The 21,775-nt window shown below is 44.5% G+C and overlaps 1 protein-coding gene across 7 annotated transcripts in view; it reads right to left on the bottom strand.

The window, feature by feature from the left end:
• Positions 1–18,527, bottom strand: part of IRF2 (interferon regulatory factor 2) — a 42,108-nt gene extending 23,581 nt beyond the window's left edge. For 2 of the 7 annotated variants that reach the window (XM_057420386.1, XM_057420388.1), the window contains exons 1-2: positions 18,245–18,527; positions 573–706 (exon numbers count right to left, since the gene is read on the bottom strand). In XM_057420386.1, the coding sequence (XP_057276369.1) occupies positions 573–578 (6 nt within the window). In that variant the 5' untranslated portion in view covers positions 579–706; positions 18,245–18,527. Of the gene's footprint in view, positions 1–572; positions 707–9,067; positions 9,883–18,244 lie in introns of those variants that run through there. The other 5 variants (XM_057420390.1, XM_057420391.1, XM_057420392.1 and 2 more) reach the window with 5 other exon arrangements.
• Between the last annotated feature and the right edge of the window lie 3,248 nt (positions 18,528–21,775).

The following is a 21,775-nucleotide window of genomic DNA, read 5'->3' as shown; positions in this document are numbered from 1 at the left end:
TCTCCCCAAAGCCTTCTCCAGGCTGAACAACTCCAGCTCTCTCAGCCTGTCTCCAGAGCAGAGGTGCTTCAGCCCTCTGAGCATCTTTGTTACCTCCTCTGGACTTGCTCCCACAGGTCCATGTCCCTCTTGTGCTGGGGACCCCAGAGCTGAACTCAGTTTATGGTTCTGGCTGAGTCGTTCGAACCCTTCCCTCCACCTTTCTCTGATCAACCCAGTCACTGATTTTTTAGCTGCTACTTTACATTTTGATACTGCTTAAATAGGAAGTGAGCACTTCACATCCCCTTCAGCTACACCATGCCACATTATATTATTCAGTCGAGACTCAAACTGGCTTTTTTTCCCTCTCTCTTACACACACACGTGACCCTGCTGCCACTTCCCTGTTCTTAGCTGTAAATTATTGACACAAGAGTCCAAAGTCTTGAACCTCAGGCAGAAAATTTTCAAAACATTAACCTATCTCAGGCACCGCTCTGGAAGCACCAACTGGCACTAGATGCAGATTACAGTACCGCATTAAACTCCTGTTAAGCAGCCTGCAACCCATCATTTCTATGTTCAAGTACTTGCATTTAGGCTTCTTCTTCTCCTTTCCCTCTCCGCACCAGGCTCAGCTCCTTCCTCTCTCCTTTGTTCTTCACATCTGTGCTCTCTTCATCATTCTTGACTTCTCTGCTCTGCTATTCTTGTCACCTTTGATCTTAAAACATAAAAAATAAGAGAAAAAAAAAGAGCAGGTCATGTATTTGAAAGCACACAGCAATGACACAAATGTAAATGGGTTCTTGCTTCCTATGGGAGTACAGGCATCAGACAGACTAACAATTAGGCAGTACCAAGCCCACACCCAGCACAAGAGGAAGAAAAACGTTCAAAGTTTCCTCTCATTGCTCTGAGGACATGTATTTCCTGAAATTAATAAGGAATTAAAACCTGAGTGCAACAATAAGGCTCTTTGATGTGTTCACAGAATTTACCAGCAGCCATGCTCACACTAATCTCTTAGCAAACACACTGGCATTTTATTTACTACTGTGTGGAGCTGGTCACTCGTGCTCCAGCCACAGCCCTGTCCAGTAACTATGAGTTTCTAAAATAGCTCAGAAAATAGTTGCAACTGCTCAGCTCCCTTTCGGGTTCACGTCAGACACAAAAAACAGCCAAACCCAAGACCCAACAGCAGCTGGGCCCTGTGCAAATCCCCTCTCTGTACAAGAGTGAGGCTGCTTCTGGGTGCGGGTGATGTGGGTACGGCTTTTTCAGCCCCTGGAGCTGCAGCGAGCAGCCACCACACCACTGCAGCCCCTTCCACTTGGCACCAATGATCCTCTTCTAGGCAGCAGAATGAGTATGGGAGATCTGTACCATCTGCCCCTACTACATGTTGGGTCAGAGCTGCAGAATGCAAATGGCAATGTACTGAAAAAGTGAGCAAATTTTTATTCATCTCTCAAGGAAGAAACAAGTAGATGCAATGATTATCTTAGATGCGTTTCTTTGTAAGATATCTTTAAGTATGCATGCACTTTGACACCATTCCTGGAAGCGCTGTGCATCATCTTCAGCATTCAATAGATGAGTGTTCCCATTTAGCAGTGGGAGTTGTCTTCTGGATTATGAGCCCCCTAAAACAAATTTAGAGCCCATGTGAATGAACAAATTAGATGGAAGGCAGAAAAGTTGTCTCGAAAGCAGCAGCAACAAATCCCTCTTGGGACAGGCAACACAGAAGAAACAGAAGCTGCCTTTGTGCAAAAGCAATGCATTTCAGGAGACAAAAGAGCTGCCAACATTGCTGCTACAAGGAAGCTGGTCTTGCCCAAAACTGTAGAGTTGAGCCTGTCATCTCTTCTCTTCCATGTCCCCAGGGGCTTCCCCACTGCTCACCCACAGATGCTGCAGTGCTCATCTCCTTTTCATCGTGCTGGGACTCCTCTGAGATTAGCACCTGCAGCTGTCAGCACACACCTTCACACCCATCACACACACCAAGGCAGATTAATCCAAGGTAGCTAGAAAAGAGGTCTGGCTTGTGAGAAAGGAGAAGCGGCTCCAAGATCTGTTTATCTGAAAGTAAAACCAAACACAGCTAAAAATAACTTGCAGGTGGGCATCCTCTGGGGAATGTCTTTCACAGAGGGGCAAGCACAGCATACTTTTGCTCATCAAAACACACCCTGTGTTCCTCTGTGAGCACATGCTGACAGAAATAATGCCTGCTGTCTTTAGAAGACACCCCCAGATCTGTTTGCATCAGGACAGCACTGACCACAACAGTGCTAAAACATATGGGGTTTCTTAGCCGTTGCACACCAACATCCTTGTGATGAAAACACCAAGTCAACTCAACTGAGTAATTGCCTATGGGAAATGAAGATGCCACATCTCCCCTTCCTCCAGAGCTGTCAAATGGATGATTTAACTGTACAAAAAGAAACACCAATTTCTGCAGTGCCTTAAACGTAGCCTCTGTCTGTTCTTAAACAGGGTTAACGGGTGTGACCGGGAGTCTTATTCTGATGGATGCAGGTGGGAGAACCCTTAGTCCATCCATCAGTGAGTAGGAGGAGCACCTTCTGCCATTAAGTCATTCAAGTTTGTAAAGACCTTTGAAATTCTCCAAAGCAGGCAGCAAAGACATGTAAAGTTTTAAGCTTGATGTTTCACATAACATCAAACCAGCTTCATCCTCCAACAGAATACATTAATTATAAAACAAACCTACAAAGCTAGAAACTAGGGTGAGCCATACAAAACAGCAGACACGCCAAGTTCCTGCTCCAGCCTCCGTCTAGTGTTTACCCAGCAGAAAGGAAAGCAGAAACAGTCAGTCCTTTTAAGGAGAATGAAACATCAACAGTTATACTCTGAAGCAGGCTGTAAAACCAGGAGTACCTAGGCACCTATCTCCCATTCCAATGGTCAATGTTAACACTGCACTTCTCCTGCACATTTACACATAGAAGCAGCTACATAAGGTTGTCTGTATTTTTTGTATCAGGACAGGTGGACTTCTACCAGCATATTCTAAGCTGCCAAGCCATCCAGATCCCACGTGGGTTCACCACCACTGTGAGCTTCTGAGCAATGGGTACCCATCTGCTGGCCTAAGCAAATCTCTCCAGACACTTGGTTACCTTTGACAGCCTGAGCCTTCACACTTGGGTTAACTGGCTTAATACCTGCTGTGGGTCATTTGGCACCATATTCCTCCACCTTGGAAAGGCCACCAATGGACATGCTCAGGGAAGAGGAGCAGAGCCAGCTGGGGTTCCAGGGAGAAAGCACAGCTCCAGCTCTACCAGTGGCAAAGGAGCACCTCTCACTCCATCACCTCCACCCTTCAGTCCCATCTAAATCTTGTTGCATGCTAATGCTACTATTTGCACATGCAGGTTTGTGAACAAGACCAGGAGTTCAGTAGCCTTACAAGTAACACCTTTTCCCAGAAAGCCTTTTCTGTCTGTTTGAATCTGGACTATGGCTCTCATCCTACTCAAAGACACATGTGACACCACAACTGAGAGAGGAGAGCACTCCTACATGGAAGTGGGAAGGAGCAGCTGGGTAGGACAGAGAGGAACTCCTTAATCCAAAACCACTAATGAAGCTCCTGTGCTTTTAGTCCACAGCTTGAACTTGGACAATACTGACACTCAGCATCTCTTTGGGGAGAACATAGGACAATGCTTGACACTCCCAGAGACTCACACTGGAGTCAAACTTTCTGGCATTACTTGAAAATAATCCCTGTTTTTTCTTCTGGTTTTTATCACTGTCCCCTGGTGGGGGAAGGGAAGAATAATCACCAAGAAACACAGTCAACTGCCAATAAAGATGTGACCTAAGAAAGCATATTTCTGCCCTACAAGAAAAGAGGAGCTCATTTAGAGACAGAAGCAGGGCTACCTGCCGGGAATTCATTTTATGAAGACCTTTTTAAGAAGACAGCCAATCTTTAAGAACCACAATTTTTAACCATGCCTCCTACAGTGGCTGGTAGCTCCACAAATAACACTTCCCTCTTCTTGCTCCATTTTTATCACCTACCTCCTTCTTAAAGGGGGCTGTAGGCAGGGGCGGTTGCCTTTTCAGTAGTAGGAGCTTAATATATCAGCAGACATTAACACATCAATAAAATAATTCCCAAACAGGCACCAAGCATGTGAGACACAGACCCCAACAACATTTGCCAGGAGGAGGAGGCCACTGGGAGCCGGCAAGGAGCTAATCCCCATACGAGAAACATGGCCCATAAGCTGATGCCACGGTTTATGGAGGGGGCTTATTTTGACCTGCTTCAAAGTTTTATTTACTGCACTATTTGTGCTAGCCCTGCTGTCAGTTCAGCCTTTTTTTTTGCAACTTGATACCAAAAAAAAACAGTGGAGGCTACCCCTGGACAAGCTATAAACTGTCCTAACCCTGCAGACGTGACTCGGAGGAAGTGCTGTGGAGGGCAGACAGCACAGTATCTGCTGAAGCCATGGCCAGCACAATCCAGTTAGGAACACACAGACAACGAGGAGGCCACTCAGTAACACCACTCCTGCTACTGCACGTTGCACTTGAAAATGAGCTTTCTACACTGGCAGTAATGGGTGAAGCCAGCTTCCATAGACATGGCTGAAAGAAGACTTGTAACAGTGAAAAAGAGGGAAACAGAGATACAGCAATATTTTTAGGAGTAGTCACACAAAGGGCATTGAGCAGGTAGCTGTCACCACAGCATCCTTTAGATTCAATAAACTGTACTCAATTTCAGCTCTATACTTCTTTGGAAGATGTATCTTTCTAAGGTTCTTTATGGGACTCTTCAAAATGAAACTCACACCACTCATTTATTTTTAGAGATATTAGAAAAATATTGGTTATTTTCAAGAGTTATTAATCTTTAAAGACACATTAGAAAAAGACAGAAGTAACGGTTGCATCTATACATACATATAAATATTTCTACTCCATAATGTTCAGTAAAGAGCTTGTAGTCCTCCCTGCTCTCTGGCAAAACATTCTAGTAAGTCTGACTTGTTTTTCTCCCTGATGGAGGTAACTCTCGTGCCATACAGAAAGTGTAACCTCTGAGAATGAAGAGCTCTTCACTAGCATTACGGCAGCTGTAGAGAGAAAGTGAAAGCAACAGCATGGCAGGCATTATATCTGAGCAGTATGAGATGTTCTCTTCCCTTCAGTTTCACTCCCTCTGACAGGGATAACCAAAAGGCACAAATGCTATCCTGAAAACACAGCTACTCTGTGCCTATGGATAGTTAAAAAAAATATGTGAAAGTAAAAAAAAAAAAATAATCTGAAAAAACAATTCTTTCCTCATCGTAGAGTACCCAGTGAAAAGATTTGTCAGTACATGGACATATTCTAAATGGTTGTGAGAAGGTAAGGTGGGCAAGATACTTCAGGGGACATTTGTGAAGTAGGTCACAGTCTTACCCCAGAGCTGTGAAGAAACATCTGTTCCCCAGAGGACATGTGCAGAACATTGCATGGTATCTATTTCTCTTTTCTCTGCAAATATAGAACTGACAATCATTATTTTTTTAAAGTTATCTAGTACTTGTGCTTTGCTGATAAACTTTTAAGTACTCCCTTTGTTTGCTAACACTGCTGCAGTTCAGAAAAGCATCTATCACCCTGTGTGACCAAATAGATATGCTGAAATGAGACCATACGCTAATTTTAGGATTCAGAGAACTGAGTTCTGTGTTTGTCCCTGTGCCAAGACTGTTCCAGGATACAAGGAAATACGATCTTTTTTTAAGGAACACTACTTGCAGCAAAATTCTGCCACTTGGTCACAGCTCAGATTCTGCCTTCATACAGGATCTTCCATGCAGGATCACTTTTTTCAGCTATGCCACTGTGGATGCCCCTTTCAAAGGTTTAATTGTATGCACTGAGTAAAGCCCTGCTTGGAAGTCAAACTCATCAGAGAGATAGAGACTTTTCCTGGGTAAGAAAATCTGTTAGCCTCACCTCTCACAAGTACTTCGGAAATGCAAGGTTGACACTGAAACACAGACAATTGAACTGCTCTTTACTCAGGATGCCTGGAATCCCCCTCCTGCAGTCCATGGGGAGGCAGACCTCTGCCCACTGCACTTCCCTCCTGCCACAAGGAGAAGGAGAATCTCACCACAGATGCTGTGGAAGCAGAACTAACATGCCTTGTTTCTGATAACCCCAAACTATGCAAATATCCAGATCTTTTTCGGAACCAACAGCAAACCATGTAATTAAAGTTGGATTAGTAAACAAGGAAAAGTGGGTATCACCATTCTCAGAGGTGCAGGGGTTAAGGGTTCAAAATAAAATCCTGAGACTCTTGGCTTGGAAAACAGATAGGAAGCAAGAAAACACACAGATCCCTGTAAGAGACTTTTTGGATTCATGGACAGTTAGACAGCAAAACCTACCCTTTTAATTGTATGAAATGGTGCCTCTTGTTCCACAAGAATATCTGTGATGCCCTGTTGGACTAGGAGGAATGGGGGAAACATCACCATTCTGCTGGCAGATTTGCTTATCACTGATCACCTCTTGCTCTGTGCTCCCTTAGAGCGTACCCCATGGCTGACTGCTCCACAGACCCAGCTCCTGCACTGGCTATAACGCTTGATCCACACTGTCGCAATGGAAGTATTTTTTCTGCTCTTTCCTAACACTCTGGTGGCAGCTGCAAAGATGCCATGTGCATGCTATATCCTTCCTCTCCATCACCAAGAAAAATAACTCACTGTGGGCAGGAAAGGTGGTATCTTATTTGCTCAGGTGCCTGCAGGAAGGAGGAAACTTCATCAAGACAGGATGGAAAGCCAAGTATTGGAGAGCAGGCAGGGAGGGAGGTCACAGGTCCTGGGCAAACCAGTGTAAGGCACAGCCTGACCATTGGGAAGAACCTGCACAGGCAATCAACAAGCAACACTCCACCTGCTTTCCCAGGTTCCCAAACCACACATTTCAGGGCTACAACAGGAGCATGGCTGTGTGGTCGTGAAACACCTGGGAACCCACACTGCTGGATTCAAGTTAGCAACAACTACCCAACTTCCCTACCTCAGCCTGTAGGGAAGTGCAAGGCAGATGGATGAGGAAGCAGGCATTCAGCGTGCCCTCCTCTCATGCTGCTGTACCCAAGAAAGATACACAAAGGTAGAGGGAAGAAAAGTTCTTCCAGGGACAGAGGGCAAAACCCATCAACCAACTCAACATTGCCTGCAGAAGAAAAAACACAGAAACAAAGGCAGCAAATACCTCAAATGGTTATTATTTGAGGCATTACAGACTGCATGATAAACATGACCAGGAAGACGTACAGTGGGAACTCATACTTTATATAGAGTCTGTTTCATCAGCCCCATAGCATTTCTGTTCCACCCAAAGGGTGTTAACATGCCCTGGCTGGGATTCAGGCATTACACATCAAAACAAGACTCTTTCCTTTAGTTTCCATGCAAAGCTTATTCTCTCTCAGCAGCAAAGACATAAGTTGTTATTTTGCAGTGATCTCAGGCATCATTAAAGGTGGCCCTTGGATTTGCAGACTAAAAGTGTACTGAAGAAAAGCTATCTTATTTTAATACAACAGAACTAGAAGGCTGTTTTTTGGCTCTGGATTTAGCCATAGCAAAACAACGCTCAACCTCTCAATATCTACAATAAAATTTCCCTTCCACTGGCTCCTATGTTGAACATTATCATGCCACTTGAACAACACAATGTCTGTGGCTGAGCCCATTCACTTCTTTGGCATCACAGTGACTTACATCAGCTGGGAACTTGGCCCAGGCTTCTAACAAATAATTGTTAAAAATCATCTTTGCAGTATTCTGTGCCATCATCTGCACACACACCAGTGTCTGCAAGTCTGCTGACAACAGAACATAATGATTGCTTTTACCTTCACCTTTAAAGGAATACTTTGTTTCCAGAGGGGTTCCTTTGTTTGTTTCCCAGGTCTTGCCTGGAGTGAAGATGAAGATGCCAGACTCTGGTAGCACTGGGATGACAATGGGTCTATGCAAGTGAGAGTCAACAGCATGTGATTACAGAAAACTCTCCCCTGGACATCTCCTCCAAGAGTCTCAAAAGCAGCCATAACTTGATTATTAATAAAAAGTCCAATACCTGATTTACTTACTTCTTAAGATATGCGTTACATCTGATGAGTGATCATGATTTGTCTTCATTATCTGGCATGTCTAACTATTTTTTCCCAAAAAACTGTCTAGAAAAGAGGCGTTGACTTTTCAGTAGTAGAGTTGTATTTCACTCAGACAACTCTGGGAAGGGCTTGTTTACAACAAGCAAATTGCTGGCATGGTTGTCAGAGAAGAACTAATTCCTTGCATTGGGGAGCAGTTATCCCCCAATAAATCAATTTTATTCTGGAATTAAGTGCTCACACATGAATCCACTCCTGAATACCCCACACATCATAGCTGCTACTGCTTAGCTGTGTCAGTCAGAATCCACAGAAGCCAAACCCTGTGCGTTCTTGAAAGCTGCCAGGAAAAGTCAGCATTTGACACCTGATTCATATAGAATTTTCCAGCCTGGTGAAAACAATTAGCAAGAATCACTTCTTTTATCACACTGATTTAATTTTAAACATTTTTTAAAGTCTCTCCACGTCTCTGACTAACACACTCTTACAAGCTCTGTGTCTAGGTTTACAGGAGACATCGCTAAAACTTTTAATAAGCTCACATGTTTCTTACATGTGTCCCTTCGAAAGCAGTGGAAAATCACATATGCAAGTATCTGCAAGATCTGGGCAGACTTTATGTCCTGTTTTGCATTCCTCTGCCTAAGGAGATGGTCAATGCTTTATAGGGTGCTATGTGTAAGAAAAGCAGCCATTGTAAAACAAAAGTCCTTAAGCTCAATGTTCCCACAGTGGTGGCCTGTGAGGCTACGGCAGGATGGCAGAGAAGACAAAGACATTTCAGAGGCACTCAGAGAGGCAGAAAAATTATTCCAGATAGCTAACACTGAGAAATGTGTTCAAGGGAGAGTTTTCACATTCCCCGGCCATGACCTGCACCTGATGTAATCCACCTTGCTCGGATTGGTCTTGTTTCTCACAGCTACCTTTGTTTGTATAACATACTGTTCTGCAACACACAGCAAAAACTATTTGCACACTACACTAAAGCACAATTTAATATTTGCTTAAAGCTTTCATTTTATTGTCTGGGCAAAGGCAGTTTCTAAAACTGAAGTTAATAGCTAACCCACACCTACACTTCTGCTACCAGAATTTCTAATCATTCATGCAGCACCCAGAACCAAGAGCAAGACACACAAACCCTCCGCTTAACCTCACAGTGAGCACCAAAACCAGCTCCCTCAAGGAAGCAATTTCTCCTTTACTTCCAAGAGAAGATAGTAAAGAAAAGTATACGCTACTTCAAATTTGTAAAAAACACTCTCCTGCTTACTTAGATGCTTTCTTTACAGACCACAGCAGGCACAGACGTGGGGGCTGGGATCCTCTGAATCATCCACACTGTGAGCTGGAAACATGTCTGGCACATGCACTTATTTACAGTTACAAAAATAGCACCATGAAAGAAGCAGATGTGTTGAACACAAAATTTAAATTGAATTAGTTATTTCAGAGACATTGTTTTACACTCTAGGATTTAAGAGAAAAATGTCTTCCTTTTGTACATACACTTGAAAGGCTTGCACTTAAAGAGAACCAAGTATTAAATGCTTAATACTGACGCTCGTTGAAATGGTATGATGTAATTCTCCTTTTTATAAAAATGCTACTCTGTCCGCTGCCACATGACATACAGGAACGTCTTGACTCATTTTCATATAGAGATATGAATAGTTAATAGGATCAGTTACAGAATGTGCTCTTCATTTTAAGATCCTGTGTTGACCACAGACCAGCAGCAGTGAGACAACCTCAATTTCTGATGTGCAGCAGCTATTTCTATCTTGGAAGTTTCCTAAAACACTACTGAGCTAGAGTGCGACCACTGAACTCATCTTCATTCCTCATCTAGGCTGGATAAATATTATTAAACTAAACAAAACTAGTCTTCATCAGCTTCTCTCATCAATATCAAATCTCCAGAACAGTTTCGGCATTCAAAGACTTTAGTTTTCATATGCTCGAATGCAATGCATGCAAATGTGTGAGAATTAACCCTCTGGAACCTAAGTCTTTCGTTTCACCCTAGTACAGCTCCAGCAGAGCAGCGACTGTCCAAGGCTCCCCTCAACACCCAAACTTTTGACAATTTAACCAAGATTTTCATTCAAGAGTCCACAGCAACCCAATGTTTGGCCATCTGACTATTTCACCCGCTAGTTCTCGAGGTCAAAAAGGGCCTTCTGTCAACTGACCTGTGGAAATGGAGTGAAATCATTCACAGTCATTTCATGTCATCAGCACAGCTGATAACAAATAATATCTTTTAGTTACTGTGGCTGACCCAGATCCCAAAGGTGAGGAACAAGAAAAAACCCACCACCTATTTTATACCTGATACTATGTAACAACTCAAATCTCAACAAGAATAAAATTCAAGCACATCTACCAGCTGAGTGACTCCCTTTCATCATACTGGATGTCATCACCTCCATTGTACTTTCTGTACACGCTTGCTTCAGCATTTCAAAACGTTACTTCCATGACTGAAGAAAACGCCATTTCCCATACTGCGGGGCCATCACCCAGACCACTGGGTAGGAAAAGTGGTACCCCGATAAACCAGGGAGAGAGCAACCCCTGCTCCTCCTGTGTAGTCTGCTAAAGGAACGTTGTCATGCTGAAGTCAAATTTAATGACAGATGAAATAAATAATAAAACTGAAATAATTTTTCAAGTTCAGCTTTCATATGCCTTTGCTCTGTGTTTATTCTTTCTTTTTTGCCAACTGGGAAATGAAAACCAATGGAGTCGGTTTCACTTTTGTTTATATTTGGTTTCAATTTTATCCTCAAGTTTTGCTTTCATCTTTTTCATGTAATGCTACTGGGATTTCAGATCCTGCAGGAAAGCTTTGAGTAATTTAAAACCATGACGCTCCTATCCTGCCTTTTTTCTTACTGTGCAATTATTTGTATTTTAGGTAAACTTTTTAAGATGCTGTCACAATTCTGGAATGCATTTGGGGGTGGGGAATGACTGATTTTGATTTTACAGATTTATATGCCACATGCAATTAAATTCAGTAGTTCAGTATTTTCCACTGGATTCAACTCTCAGTTGCATATGAAGTATATTTACATGATTCAACAAAAACCCTTAGAAGAGCAGTCAGTTCACCAAACGCACAAAAGCCCACATCATGCACCAAATGCATGTTATATACATGCATTAAATGCACATAAAGAACTTACTGCTGCCTTAATTCTTGAATACAGGGTTGCCTGTAATGCTGCACATTAATTGTGTCAAGCAATGTCCAGTATCAATAGGAGTATTACAGTATACTTTGTCTTCTGTACACTCACCAAGCTCTTCAAGTCACATCAAAAAGCAGAACTTAACCACACTTCACACTTTTTAAAACAAAACCTATACACAATCCTTCCTTTCTTCTGTACTATATCAATGTTAACCATGTAAGTCTTTAAAAGTACTTAAAATAATTTTACAGCAAAAGGGAAAATGGTTAGACAACATGCACTGTTTAAAACTGACACTTCCTGTTTTGTCACACCTTAACTCCATTCCTAACATCAGATCTGTTGGGACCTACAAACCAAGCTTGTAAAGCTTAGCTGAAAAACTACCAAACCAGAACACGCTCTACTCTTTAAGGGCACAGAATATGGAAATCATTATTATTATTCCAAGCTCATCTCAAAAGCCAACAACCAGCAACAGCAACTGAACGTTAAAATAATCTGAAGTTAGGATTTAGTTCTGCACCTTGGGTGAAACACGCCACATGCACCGGATTTGCTCCTGGACGCCTGTGTCCAAGTTGCAACAAGATAAAACGTCTGCCTTGTCCTAAAAACTGCTGTACATTTTTTGCAATCTGCCCCCAAGTAAACAAAGGGGTCAGAAGATTTCCAATACACACAAAGCCAGACTTGCAGTATATTACACACTGAGAAACCAAACATTATTTTACTGCTTACCACTTCTTTCTTTCCTCCCTAGCTTATTCAAAAAGCAGTAATCTTTTAATCAACTCCCAAGAAATTGAAAACCTATCCAGTGCTAATTGGAAGAGCAAGTTTTAAAACTGTTTTACCCTTTGTCAATAATAAATGTGTGCTGTACAATATTTTATTTATGCTATACACATCTGATTTTTATATATATGTACCTATGCATTTGTGCATATATATACACATACATGCAGACATTAAATTCTTAACTGTTAACATGCATTCCCTTTCACTGTTAATAACTGTTAATTGCCAATTCCAGTTTTTCTTACTGACTAATCTATTCCAATCTTAAGAGTTCCCACATAGTAAATACAAGGAAGAGCCTTCATATAGTCCCAACAAAATTTCTAAAAAAAAAGGGGGGGGGGGGGATTATTTAATGACACTGAATGATTTTTTCCATAATGTTATTCATACATGAGGAATATGCAACTTAATAAACCTCTTCCTCTCATTCACTGTACCATTTGGCTTATTTCTTGGTTTGCTTTTGCACTTGTGATTTGAAAGGACAAATCAGAAAATGTTTTACACTAATCACAGTTTATAGCACCATAAGCTACAATAAAATTTCTGTAAACACTACCTTATGGTTTATGCCCTCAATATCACAGTCATGGTAGGCCTTTGAAGAATAGAATTTCAAAAGGGCAATCTTTACAAACTAGTCGCAGAGATAAGTAAGAGTTACATGTGATTAGTTTTATTTCTTTACCTACAAATGGACCGTGACTTTCAATGTAAGATCCACAAAATATAAATAGAGGTTCTAATCCTGCAAATATCAGAGAAATCTTGCTGGGGTACCACTCCCATGCACTCCCATGCATACAGGATACACTTAACCTGACCGTAAATTGTGTCAGGTTAATAAGTCCAAGGATAACAAGCACAGATTAAACAGGATCGTCATAGAAACGTTTTTTTTGCTGCAAGTTTCGTAAGATCTTATGCCACAAGATTCACATAACACAGGGCAATTCCCAGTCCAATTTCTCAATGTTATCTGCAAACGGACCGCGGCCTACGCTTCTCAGTGGAGGTTTGTTTGCAGTTTTTAGCAATAATTCTTAATCAGCATCTGCAGTAATTCTTTGTGAGCAGTCAGTGCCCAAAACTTGATACTGAACTGTTCTGACTGCTAAGCTGCACAGCAAGTTTTTCTCCCACAGACCGCCTAATCATTCGTGAACCCACATAAACTCCCAACACACAGGCAGTGCCCATGAACACTGCAATTTATATATTGCAGGACAAACACCTCCTGTTTTTTGAAGCTGCCTCCCAATTGTTTTACTTGGGCCGTGTTTATCTTATCTGTTCTATAACCTATTCACTTTCTTCATGACACTAGTGATTTTAAAGAACATCCCCACATTCTCTTCAGGCATTTCTTTTCCAAGCTACTTACTCTTTTACAAAAGCTCTTTCTTATCCTTGATCATCTTTGATGTCCTTCTCTGTAGCTCATCAAATTTCATTACAACCTGTTTATAATGGGGAACAAAAATTGTCAACCCTATTCAAGAGAGGGGAGCAACATGGATTTATAGTGGTATGACAGTGTTTTCTATTTGTTTTTTTCACTCTTTCGTAATAACTCCTAGCCTGCCCTCTCCCTTCTCAGCCACTCCTGAGCACAGACCTTATCTGTGGATTATCTGTGTAGTATGATCTCTTCCTGAGTAAAAAGCCCTTATGTACAGAAAGTGAAGATCTGCATTCCCTTCCGTGCGTGTTACACTTACATTGACGTGCTGAATTTCACCTGTAAACTCACATCTGGACTTTCAATATGAGATCCTTCCGCAGTCTTTGTGGTTCCACTTTCAGGATTTTTATTCTCCTAATGAGTTAATACAACCAACACAAACGTGTCACATAACCACCTGACCCTTCCTCCATCCATTGAAGGCACAGACCCTGGGCAGACTTTGGAGGGGGCAACTAGCATTGAGCAAACTGACCATAACCATACCACCCAGACCAATCTGATCCCGCTTTGAAACTGGCCCTGCTCTAAGAAGGACTGTATCAAACAGACCCCAACAACAGCTCAGCAATGCCTTTAGAGAACTCCAGAAGACACCCAACACACCCAACAAAAGTCAGGTCTAGTCTACGTCAATGCATTATGTTTATACCTGTATTCACTAATCCCATTTACTAATCCCTGGCAAACAAACAAGCAAACAAAAATGACCACCCTGGAGTTCTCAGCCTCTCTGGGAACCTTGAAAGCCTGACAGCTCATTCGTCACTTTCAAGGTTCCCAGAGCACCAAGACAAGCCTACGCAACAAGTTACACACAACAGGCAAAGTATCGGCAATTTTGCATTTTAAGTTCCTTCAAAACTGTTCAACAAGTAACACCTGCCATCTACTTCATCCTTCTGAATGGTTCGTTCTGATGCCCTCTCTTACAGACACTTCAGTCCCAGAGAAATGCTCCAGAAGGCTCACCCTTTACAGGAAAAAGCCTCCTGCAAAGGAATCTCCTTTAACTCTTCCTCAGTGAAGCAATGGCCAAAAATTTGTTTCTCTCCTCTGCTAAGACTTTATCTTCCTTGGGCACTCCACGTACGCATGGATCACATATCAGCAGGCTTCCTGCTTTTGATGCATTTCAAAGAGTATTTACTAATTGTTTTCATTCCTTTAGCAACTTGTTCCAAGACTCTTTTTGGCCTACCTCATTGCATCTAACACAGATTTCATGTTCTTTTCCACCTTTCCCATTTGGAGCTTAAACTTCTGAAAGATGTCTTTTTACTTCTACTGAACTCCTTTATTTTGCTTGTCAGCCTGCTCAGCTTTTTTGGTATTTCTGACAGATGCCATGCAATTGCTGTGAAGTTTTACTACAATTTTGAAGAATTACATGCCACCTGCAAGTCCTTTACACTTTTGGCTGCCTCTCCCCGTTTTATTTCTTTTTTTTAGTTCACTTTATGAACATTTACTTCAGAAAATTAAATGCTGCCACAACCACCCTTGCCCCCAAAGCAACACCGAGTCTAAGCACATTATGATCACTGTCACACCATAGCTGGCTGGCATTTCTAATGTAAAATTCTGAACTTAATTCTTGCTGGCCAGGACCTTGTCTGGAGTTGCTACCCACAAAGTAGCAGCTTACAAGCTACACCTAGGAACTAAGTTTTTATGGCATCTAAAAAGTTAGTACCTTGGGAAATTCCATGTTGGAGCATGACATAATCTAGGTAGGGTCACCTACCATGGGAAGCCTCCCTTTACCATCATATTTCCCACTTTTTCAGTTTCTCTACTCCCCCTTAATGTATGACAATAGCTGTCAGCATCTTGGTTGGGCAAACAGTCCTATAGGCCCTAATCTCTGCTCCTCCTATACAGGCCTTGAACATTAATTTATGAGATCCTGTGCTACTTCCCTAAACAGTTACTTCCTCTTGAACAAAAAGTACCTCACTCCATGCAAGTGCAAGCCACTCTGTCCTCTCTCTGTCATCTGTAGTCTGTTTCTACAATATCTGAGCTTCTGCAAAATTTCTAATACTCCATGTATTACATCATGGTGATGTTTAACACAAGTTAAACATGTTGAACACCATTTATTGAGAGAGAATGTGTCACGGCAAACTTTACGTTCTTCACCTGTCAGCTTTTCTCTACTATTTGGTTTTTAAACTTGTAATAATATATACATAGTATATATAAATATATGTTTTAATTTAAGGTGTACATATCCTGGCTGTGTGATGCTTTAATGCTTAATGAAAAAAAAAATTATGTAAAGCCTGTTCTAATGTGTACTCTTCCCTCTTCCTATTCAAAAAATATTTCCATCTCCTCTTGAATCTTAGCTCCTTTTTTTCTGCAACATTTTCTCAACTGTGCATTAAGACTCTGTCCCTTCCTAACTCCACCTGGTCCCGTACATAAAAGACCTCCACTCATCAGAGACTACAGTCTTTAACCCCCCTTCCTAACAGCATGTATGTTATCTCTCATACCTCTTGGCTACCCTTTTCCATGTAACATGGTCTGTGATGAACAGCTCAAGAGGCTGACTTGACATCTTCTGAAATCTGTCACTTTGTAGTAAGCAAGTAACCAGGTGGCACTGCAAAGATATGTGTCAAATCTAAAGGCTAACCTCTACCCACCTCTGCTGACAGCTGGGACTCCCAACCTCAGAGGGGTAACACCAGGGTCAGTAGATTGACACCTCCCCATGCCTGCACCCAGCTGAAGAACTTCAGTGTGGCATATGACCGCAACAAAGTGATACCATGTCAAAGGAGTTACTCAGACCTCCCACCACCATTTACAAGTGAAAAGGAGCCGCTGCATGCAAGGAGCAGGTGTAGGAAGTCCCCTATGGGACATTATCAACAGGGGCTAGAGAAGGACACTAATATCGCCAAAGGGGCTGGTGGCACGGAAAGACTGAGATTCAAACAGGAGCCATCTGCCTTGCAGATCAGTTCTGCTGCTTTTATAATTTTGTCATTTTTGTTTCCATATTAGGGTGAATTTAAATGTTGCTGCTCCACTCAACTCTCTTTTTGTGGTGCTAACTCAGGCATTCTGCAAAGGTTACTATCTGCAAACCATTCAGACGTCAGTAACTATCAACTTAAACATGCTGTATTTCATCTCCAGAAAAGCAGGCTGTAGTTTACAACTGCTCCTACGTTCAACCGTCTGCAAGATCTTAGCATGGTGAGCTGGGCTATAAATTATAACCATACAGTAACCGGGAGCAAAGTTCTGCATACTGAAATTCCTTTATCTGAGCTCTGTGTCTAAATAACAAATAAGCTTCAAACACTCTGCAGTCTGGTGCTCACACTAATCTAAATCGCAATTAAAGACCCGTATCTCTGGGAACCTGAGCCGAGGAATCAAATCCTTCAAGCACTCGCAGCTTTGCCCCCCAGACATTGTGAGATGCGTTGCGAGATGCTTGGAATTTGACCCTCCGTAGTACACACAACGAAACCCCTGTTCATGAACGTCCTCCGGGGAAAGAAGTCCAGGGTTGGGCCCTCCGGCTGCTGGCGTGGAGTAGGACAGCCACGCAAGGAGCCTGTACCCACAAAAAAAAAGAGGCTATTCCTGCAGAAAGCAGAATGAAGAGCCTGGCTCAAGGCTCTGAAGGAGGCACTTGCAAAGGCTGGAGTCACCGCGACCACACGGGGCGGCGGACAGCAACGCTCGCTTTCTAAAGGCGTGTTTACTTTCCGATGCAGACGCAGAGGCGGAAAGGCCTGCTGCACAGGAGCGAGGAAGCACCACCGCCCATCAGCCTGCCCTGTGCAGCGTTCCGCAGGACTTCCTCCTTCCGCCGCTCCCACACAGCCCACCCGCGGCGGCCCGACCGCTCCTCAGGCCCCGCTCCATCTTGTGCCAACCTCCCTCCGCTGCCGTCCGCTCACCGGGGCAGCCCCCCCGCCGCCTCCGGGCACTTCAGCAGCCATCGGGGGCCCTAACCCGCTAGAGACGGGACGGGGAGAAGCGGAGGCCCCGCCCGCCTCTTGTGTAACGGGCCGTCCGCGGGACGGGGAAGGGCTCGCCGAGGCACCGCCCCCCCACCGGCCCCGAGCACCCGCGGGGGCAGCGACCCCCCCCCCCCCCTCACAGCACGACCCCCGCCCGCAGCCCCGCCGCGCCGCCGCTGCTCCCCCTGCTCCTTACCGGGGAGACCGGCAGCCACCGCGCCCGCAACAAGTGCCGGGGTCCCCGGCCCGGCCCGCGCCGCGCCCTGGCCCTCCAGATCCAGCGCCCCCGCCTTTGTCTGCGGCCGGAGCTCCCGACCCGGGGATGGCGGGGACTCCGCTCCATCTGCGCCGAAACCGGCCGCCCTCCTGCTCCCCGCTATCTGCTCCCCGCCGCCCCTTCCCACAGGCAGCGGCGGAACCCGACTCGGCCGCAGGCGCTGCAGCCCGACCTTTTGTTTTTAAACCGATGCGCATCTGCCCGGGAGCCCCGCACGCGAAAACAGCGGCGATGCGAACCGGAACAAGAACAGGGACGAGATGAAAAATCAAACACAAAAAAGAAACACATAAACCAATTAAAAATTACCTTGCCGGCCCGTTTTCGCGGCCCTTATATAATTCCTCAAGGTTACCGCCGTTGCCAGGGGACGCGAAATGGAAATGAAAACAGGCGCTGAGCAATCGCGGGAGCAAAACTAAAAGTTAACTGCCTCCGCCCGGGCGGAGAGCGGGGCAGACCGAAAGCAAAACAACGAGAGGAAGCGGCGAGGCCGCCGGCGCTTGGAAATCCCCCCGCCTCTCCGCCGGGCCGGGCCGGCCGCGCAGGCGGCGGGGGCAGGGCTGCGGCGGCGGGCGCGGAAGCGCGCTGCGCCCGTCACCGCCGCGGCACGGCACGGCAAGGCAAGGGACAGCGCTCCCCCCAGCCGGTTATCCCTGTTATCCCCTTCCTCCCCGCGCCCCCTCGGTCCCGGGGAGCCCCGTTTCGGCGGTGGGTGATTTCGGTGCTAAAGGTTCTCGGGTGCTGCTGCGTCGGCTCCTACAGCATCTTTAAGTATTTTTAATCCACGGTCTGGCTTGCGTGTGGAAATCTTGGACTCTATTCATAGCCTGACTTGTGACTGAAATAACTCCCATGGCCAGCTCTAAACAAGCCCGGGGCTGCTGCCGGGTGGTGAGGAGGGATGTCAGCCCCAGCCCCACGTCCCATTCAGACTGGGATGGCTCCGGGCAGCGGGGAGTGAGCAGGCTTTATCTTGGGGTGCACAAGCCCGTGGCCCAGAGCAGGCTTTCCCGGAGACCTCGGAGAATCCCGGCAGCTCAGCTCCCCAGGCACTAACCGCATCACTCCTTGAGTCTTCCCCCCCTGCTGAGGTGGGAGCCGTGGTCTCAGACTGGCACATACGTGTGCTGGGACTGCCATTGCCTTTAGAAAAGGACTATGTGACAGTCCTGCAAGGAGTACAATTTTAGATCAGGTCCTTTGAACTCGGCGAGTCTCAAGCAGCTGGATTCTTTCAAGAGATACCTCTTGGATTTCAACAGATTTTGCAAACTGCTATTGGTCATGGAGTCTATGTAGAGACCAAGAGTATTCTGCAAACAACAGCATATCAAATCAACTGAGGAGAGGCTGCAATACATCATGCCTAACCTTACTCATAGCTGATGAAAGAAAGGCCCCAAGCACTGGGGAGTTGAGAAAGATATGAAATGTAGTCATTACAGAAGACTGGGGGGGGGGGGGGGGAGAGGTGTACACTTCTCTCACATGCTATATATATAAGTATGTACATACATACATACATCTATTCAAGTAAAGAAGCAGTACAGGTACATGTGTGGATACATGAAGCACAGGCATCAGCAGTAGGAAGAATGCTGGCACACAAGGGGTTGTGCAGGCAAATGGGTAAGGAGCAGTTTGCTCTCCAGTGGGATGGCAAATAGAGAGGGAGCTGTTCCGCAGGTGCTGGGTGCTGAGGACCCTCTGAGACGGCAGCCCTGAACATGCAGAGGACACCAAGCTAGTGACGTGGTGGGGAGTCCACCCCTGCGGCTGATGAGTCTTCCTGTTCCAGAGGGTGCTCTTCTTGCACTGAGGAGAGCACAATCACAGAATGATTTATACTGGAAAGGAGTCACAGATGTCAGGAACCCACCACCTTCCAAAAAATGCTGGGGCCTAGAAGGTATTTATGGTCCCCAAGTGCACCAGTGAAGTAATAAAGGGCAGAGGTTTTGGAAGCAAGATGTAGGGTACTAGACAGGACAGTAAAATCAGGCACCTCCAAAACTTCTCCAGAAACACAGGAGGACAGAGAGGTCCACACCAGTGGAGAGGAACACAGGTCCCCAGAGCAGCTGCAAAGGAACAGCAAGGAAGGGTCATGTTCACGTGGCAGATACTCCCAGATATGTCCAGAATAGTAGAGAAGAAGGACTGATTTCCATGAAGCCACAGTGGAATGAGGATGAAGGACCCGGAACTCCTGGCTTTGGACTGGCACATTGACTAAATAGATGTGTTGTGAGAGAAGGTAATCAGCAGGACATGGTAGTGACAGGACATGGCTTGTACAGGAGGGTCAGACTAGGCTGGCTGTGGCTGGAGGGAAAGGGGCCATAGACTCCATGCCAGAAGTCGGATCAGCTAACTCCAGCAACTAAAGCCAAATTTTCATACACCTAAGTCTAACTAGGAGAACAGTAAGTATTAAGATGGTATCAATGAGTCTGTGACCAGGGTGGAGATAGTTACTATGGCAGGTGTGATTAGAGAGCAGTAAAGTGATTGAAAGCGAGAAATCTCTAACCAGCTTGTTCCCATTCAGAAATAATACCTTGTAGTTATAACAACTCCATGGAAGGATTGGTTTGGTGCTCATGTGCTGTCACAAAGCTTGTGGGCCCTGCCAGGACAGAGTGCAATGGAGAACATGGGAGGGCTGCAGAGTGCCTGCCTCCAGCAGCTCTGGCTCAAATGTGGCAGAAATGAAAAAGATACAGACAAGAGCAACAAAGATAATTAAAAATATGGAGAGACCTTAATGTTAGTGTAGAGTGCTTCAAGGATTCAAGTGATCAGGATTATTTTGGATGGAGCAGGGATAACCAACAGAAAACAGATAAGAGGGAACATACAATCGTGAAGTAGAGAAGAGTAGGGTTGAATTATTTTTTTTTCTTTTCTAATGTAAGAACTAGAAAGCATCAAGTGAAACTAGCAGATGGCAGAAATAAAGCAAACAGAAGGAGGTGGATTTTCATTTAGCAGATAGTTAAACAGTAGGACATCCTGCTTTGAGGTGCCAAAAGTTCACAGGGGATCCATAAAAGCACCCATATGCATTCACAGAATAAAAGAAAAAAACCATGGGGGTTAAAGGCAAGGACACCAACTCTGCCTCAAGCAGCCCCCTAAGCCACAAATTTCTAGGGGATAGAAGCTGTTCAGATGATGCCCTTGTCCTAAGCATGAAAAAAGGCCTGACTGGGAATGCCTGCAAATGGCTCAGGACCAGGGGAAGTGCTTGGTGCTGCTCCAAAACCTCCTTCCGAGCAATGGGAAGAGCAGCTGGGGCTGGCTTTTACAGTGCTGTTGCCATTTCTAGTATGTGCTTTTAATTTATTTACAGAATAAGCCAGCTGTGAAAAAGACTGTAGTTTATGTATCAGCAAATATTGTGGGGGGAAAAATGCTTAAAGCCGTATTAATAATTTAATATCATGCTCAGAGGACTGTTTAGTCACAAAGTGGCAATGCCGTGAATGACACTAATTGGTTTTGGTCAAATAAAACACAGTTGGCTTCCTTGAGAAAGACTAGCCAAACCATTGAGCAGAATCTGTACCTTGCTCTTGCCATTTCTTCTCATTGCCTTCAGCAAATCTCAACAGGCATGTTCAAATATCTCTATGGGGCATATTCAAGGCATTAACAAAGGCATTTCCTACTAGGCCTTCTAGCATTACAAGTTCACAGGATATATATACCAGAAGTTAAATCTTCTGTTGCGATTATCTTTTTTTGATGCTGAAAGGTAAAGGGAGTGGGCAGCTTTACTTTTCTAAACTTAACTTTCAGCGGTGACTCATTCGCTCCAAAATGAGACTTTTA

The sequence above is a fragment of the Pezoporus wallicus genome, unplaced genomic scaffold, assembly GCF_028554395.1.
Source record: "Pezoporus wallicus isolate ANWC-B61680 ecotype Strahan unplaced genomic scaffold, APGP_CSIRO_Pwel_v1 contig_5552, whole genome shotgun sequence".
NCBI classification, from domain to species: Eukaryota; Metazoa; Chordata; class Aves; order Psittaciformes; family Psittacidae; genus Pezoporus; species Pezoporus wallicus.
This window is presented reverse-complemented; position numbering and strand designations above follow the sequence as displayed.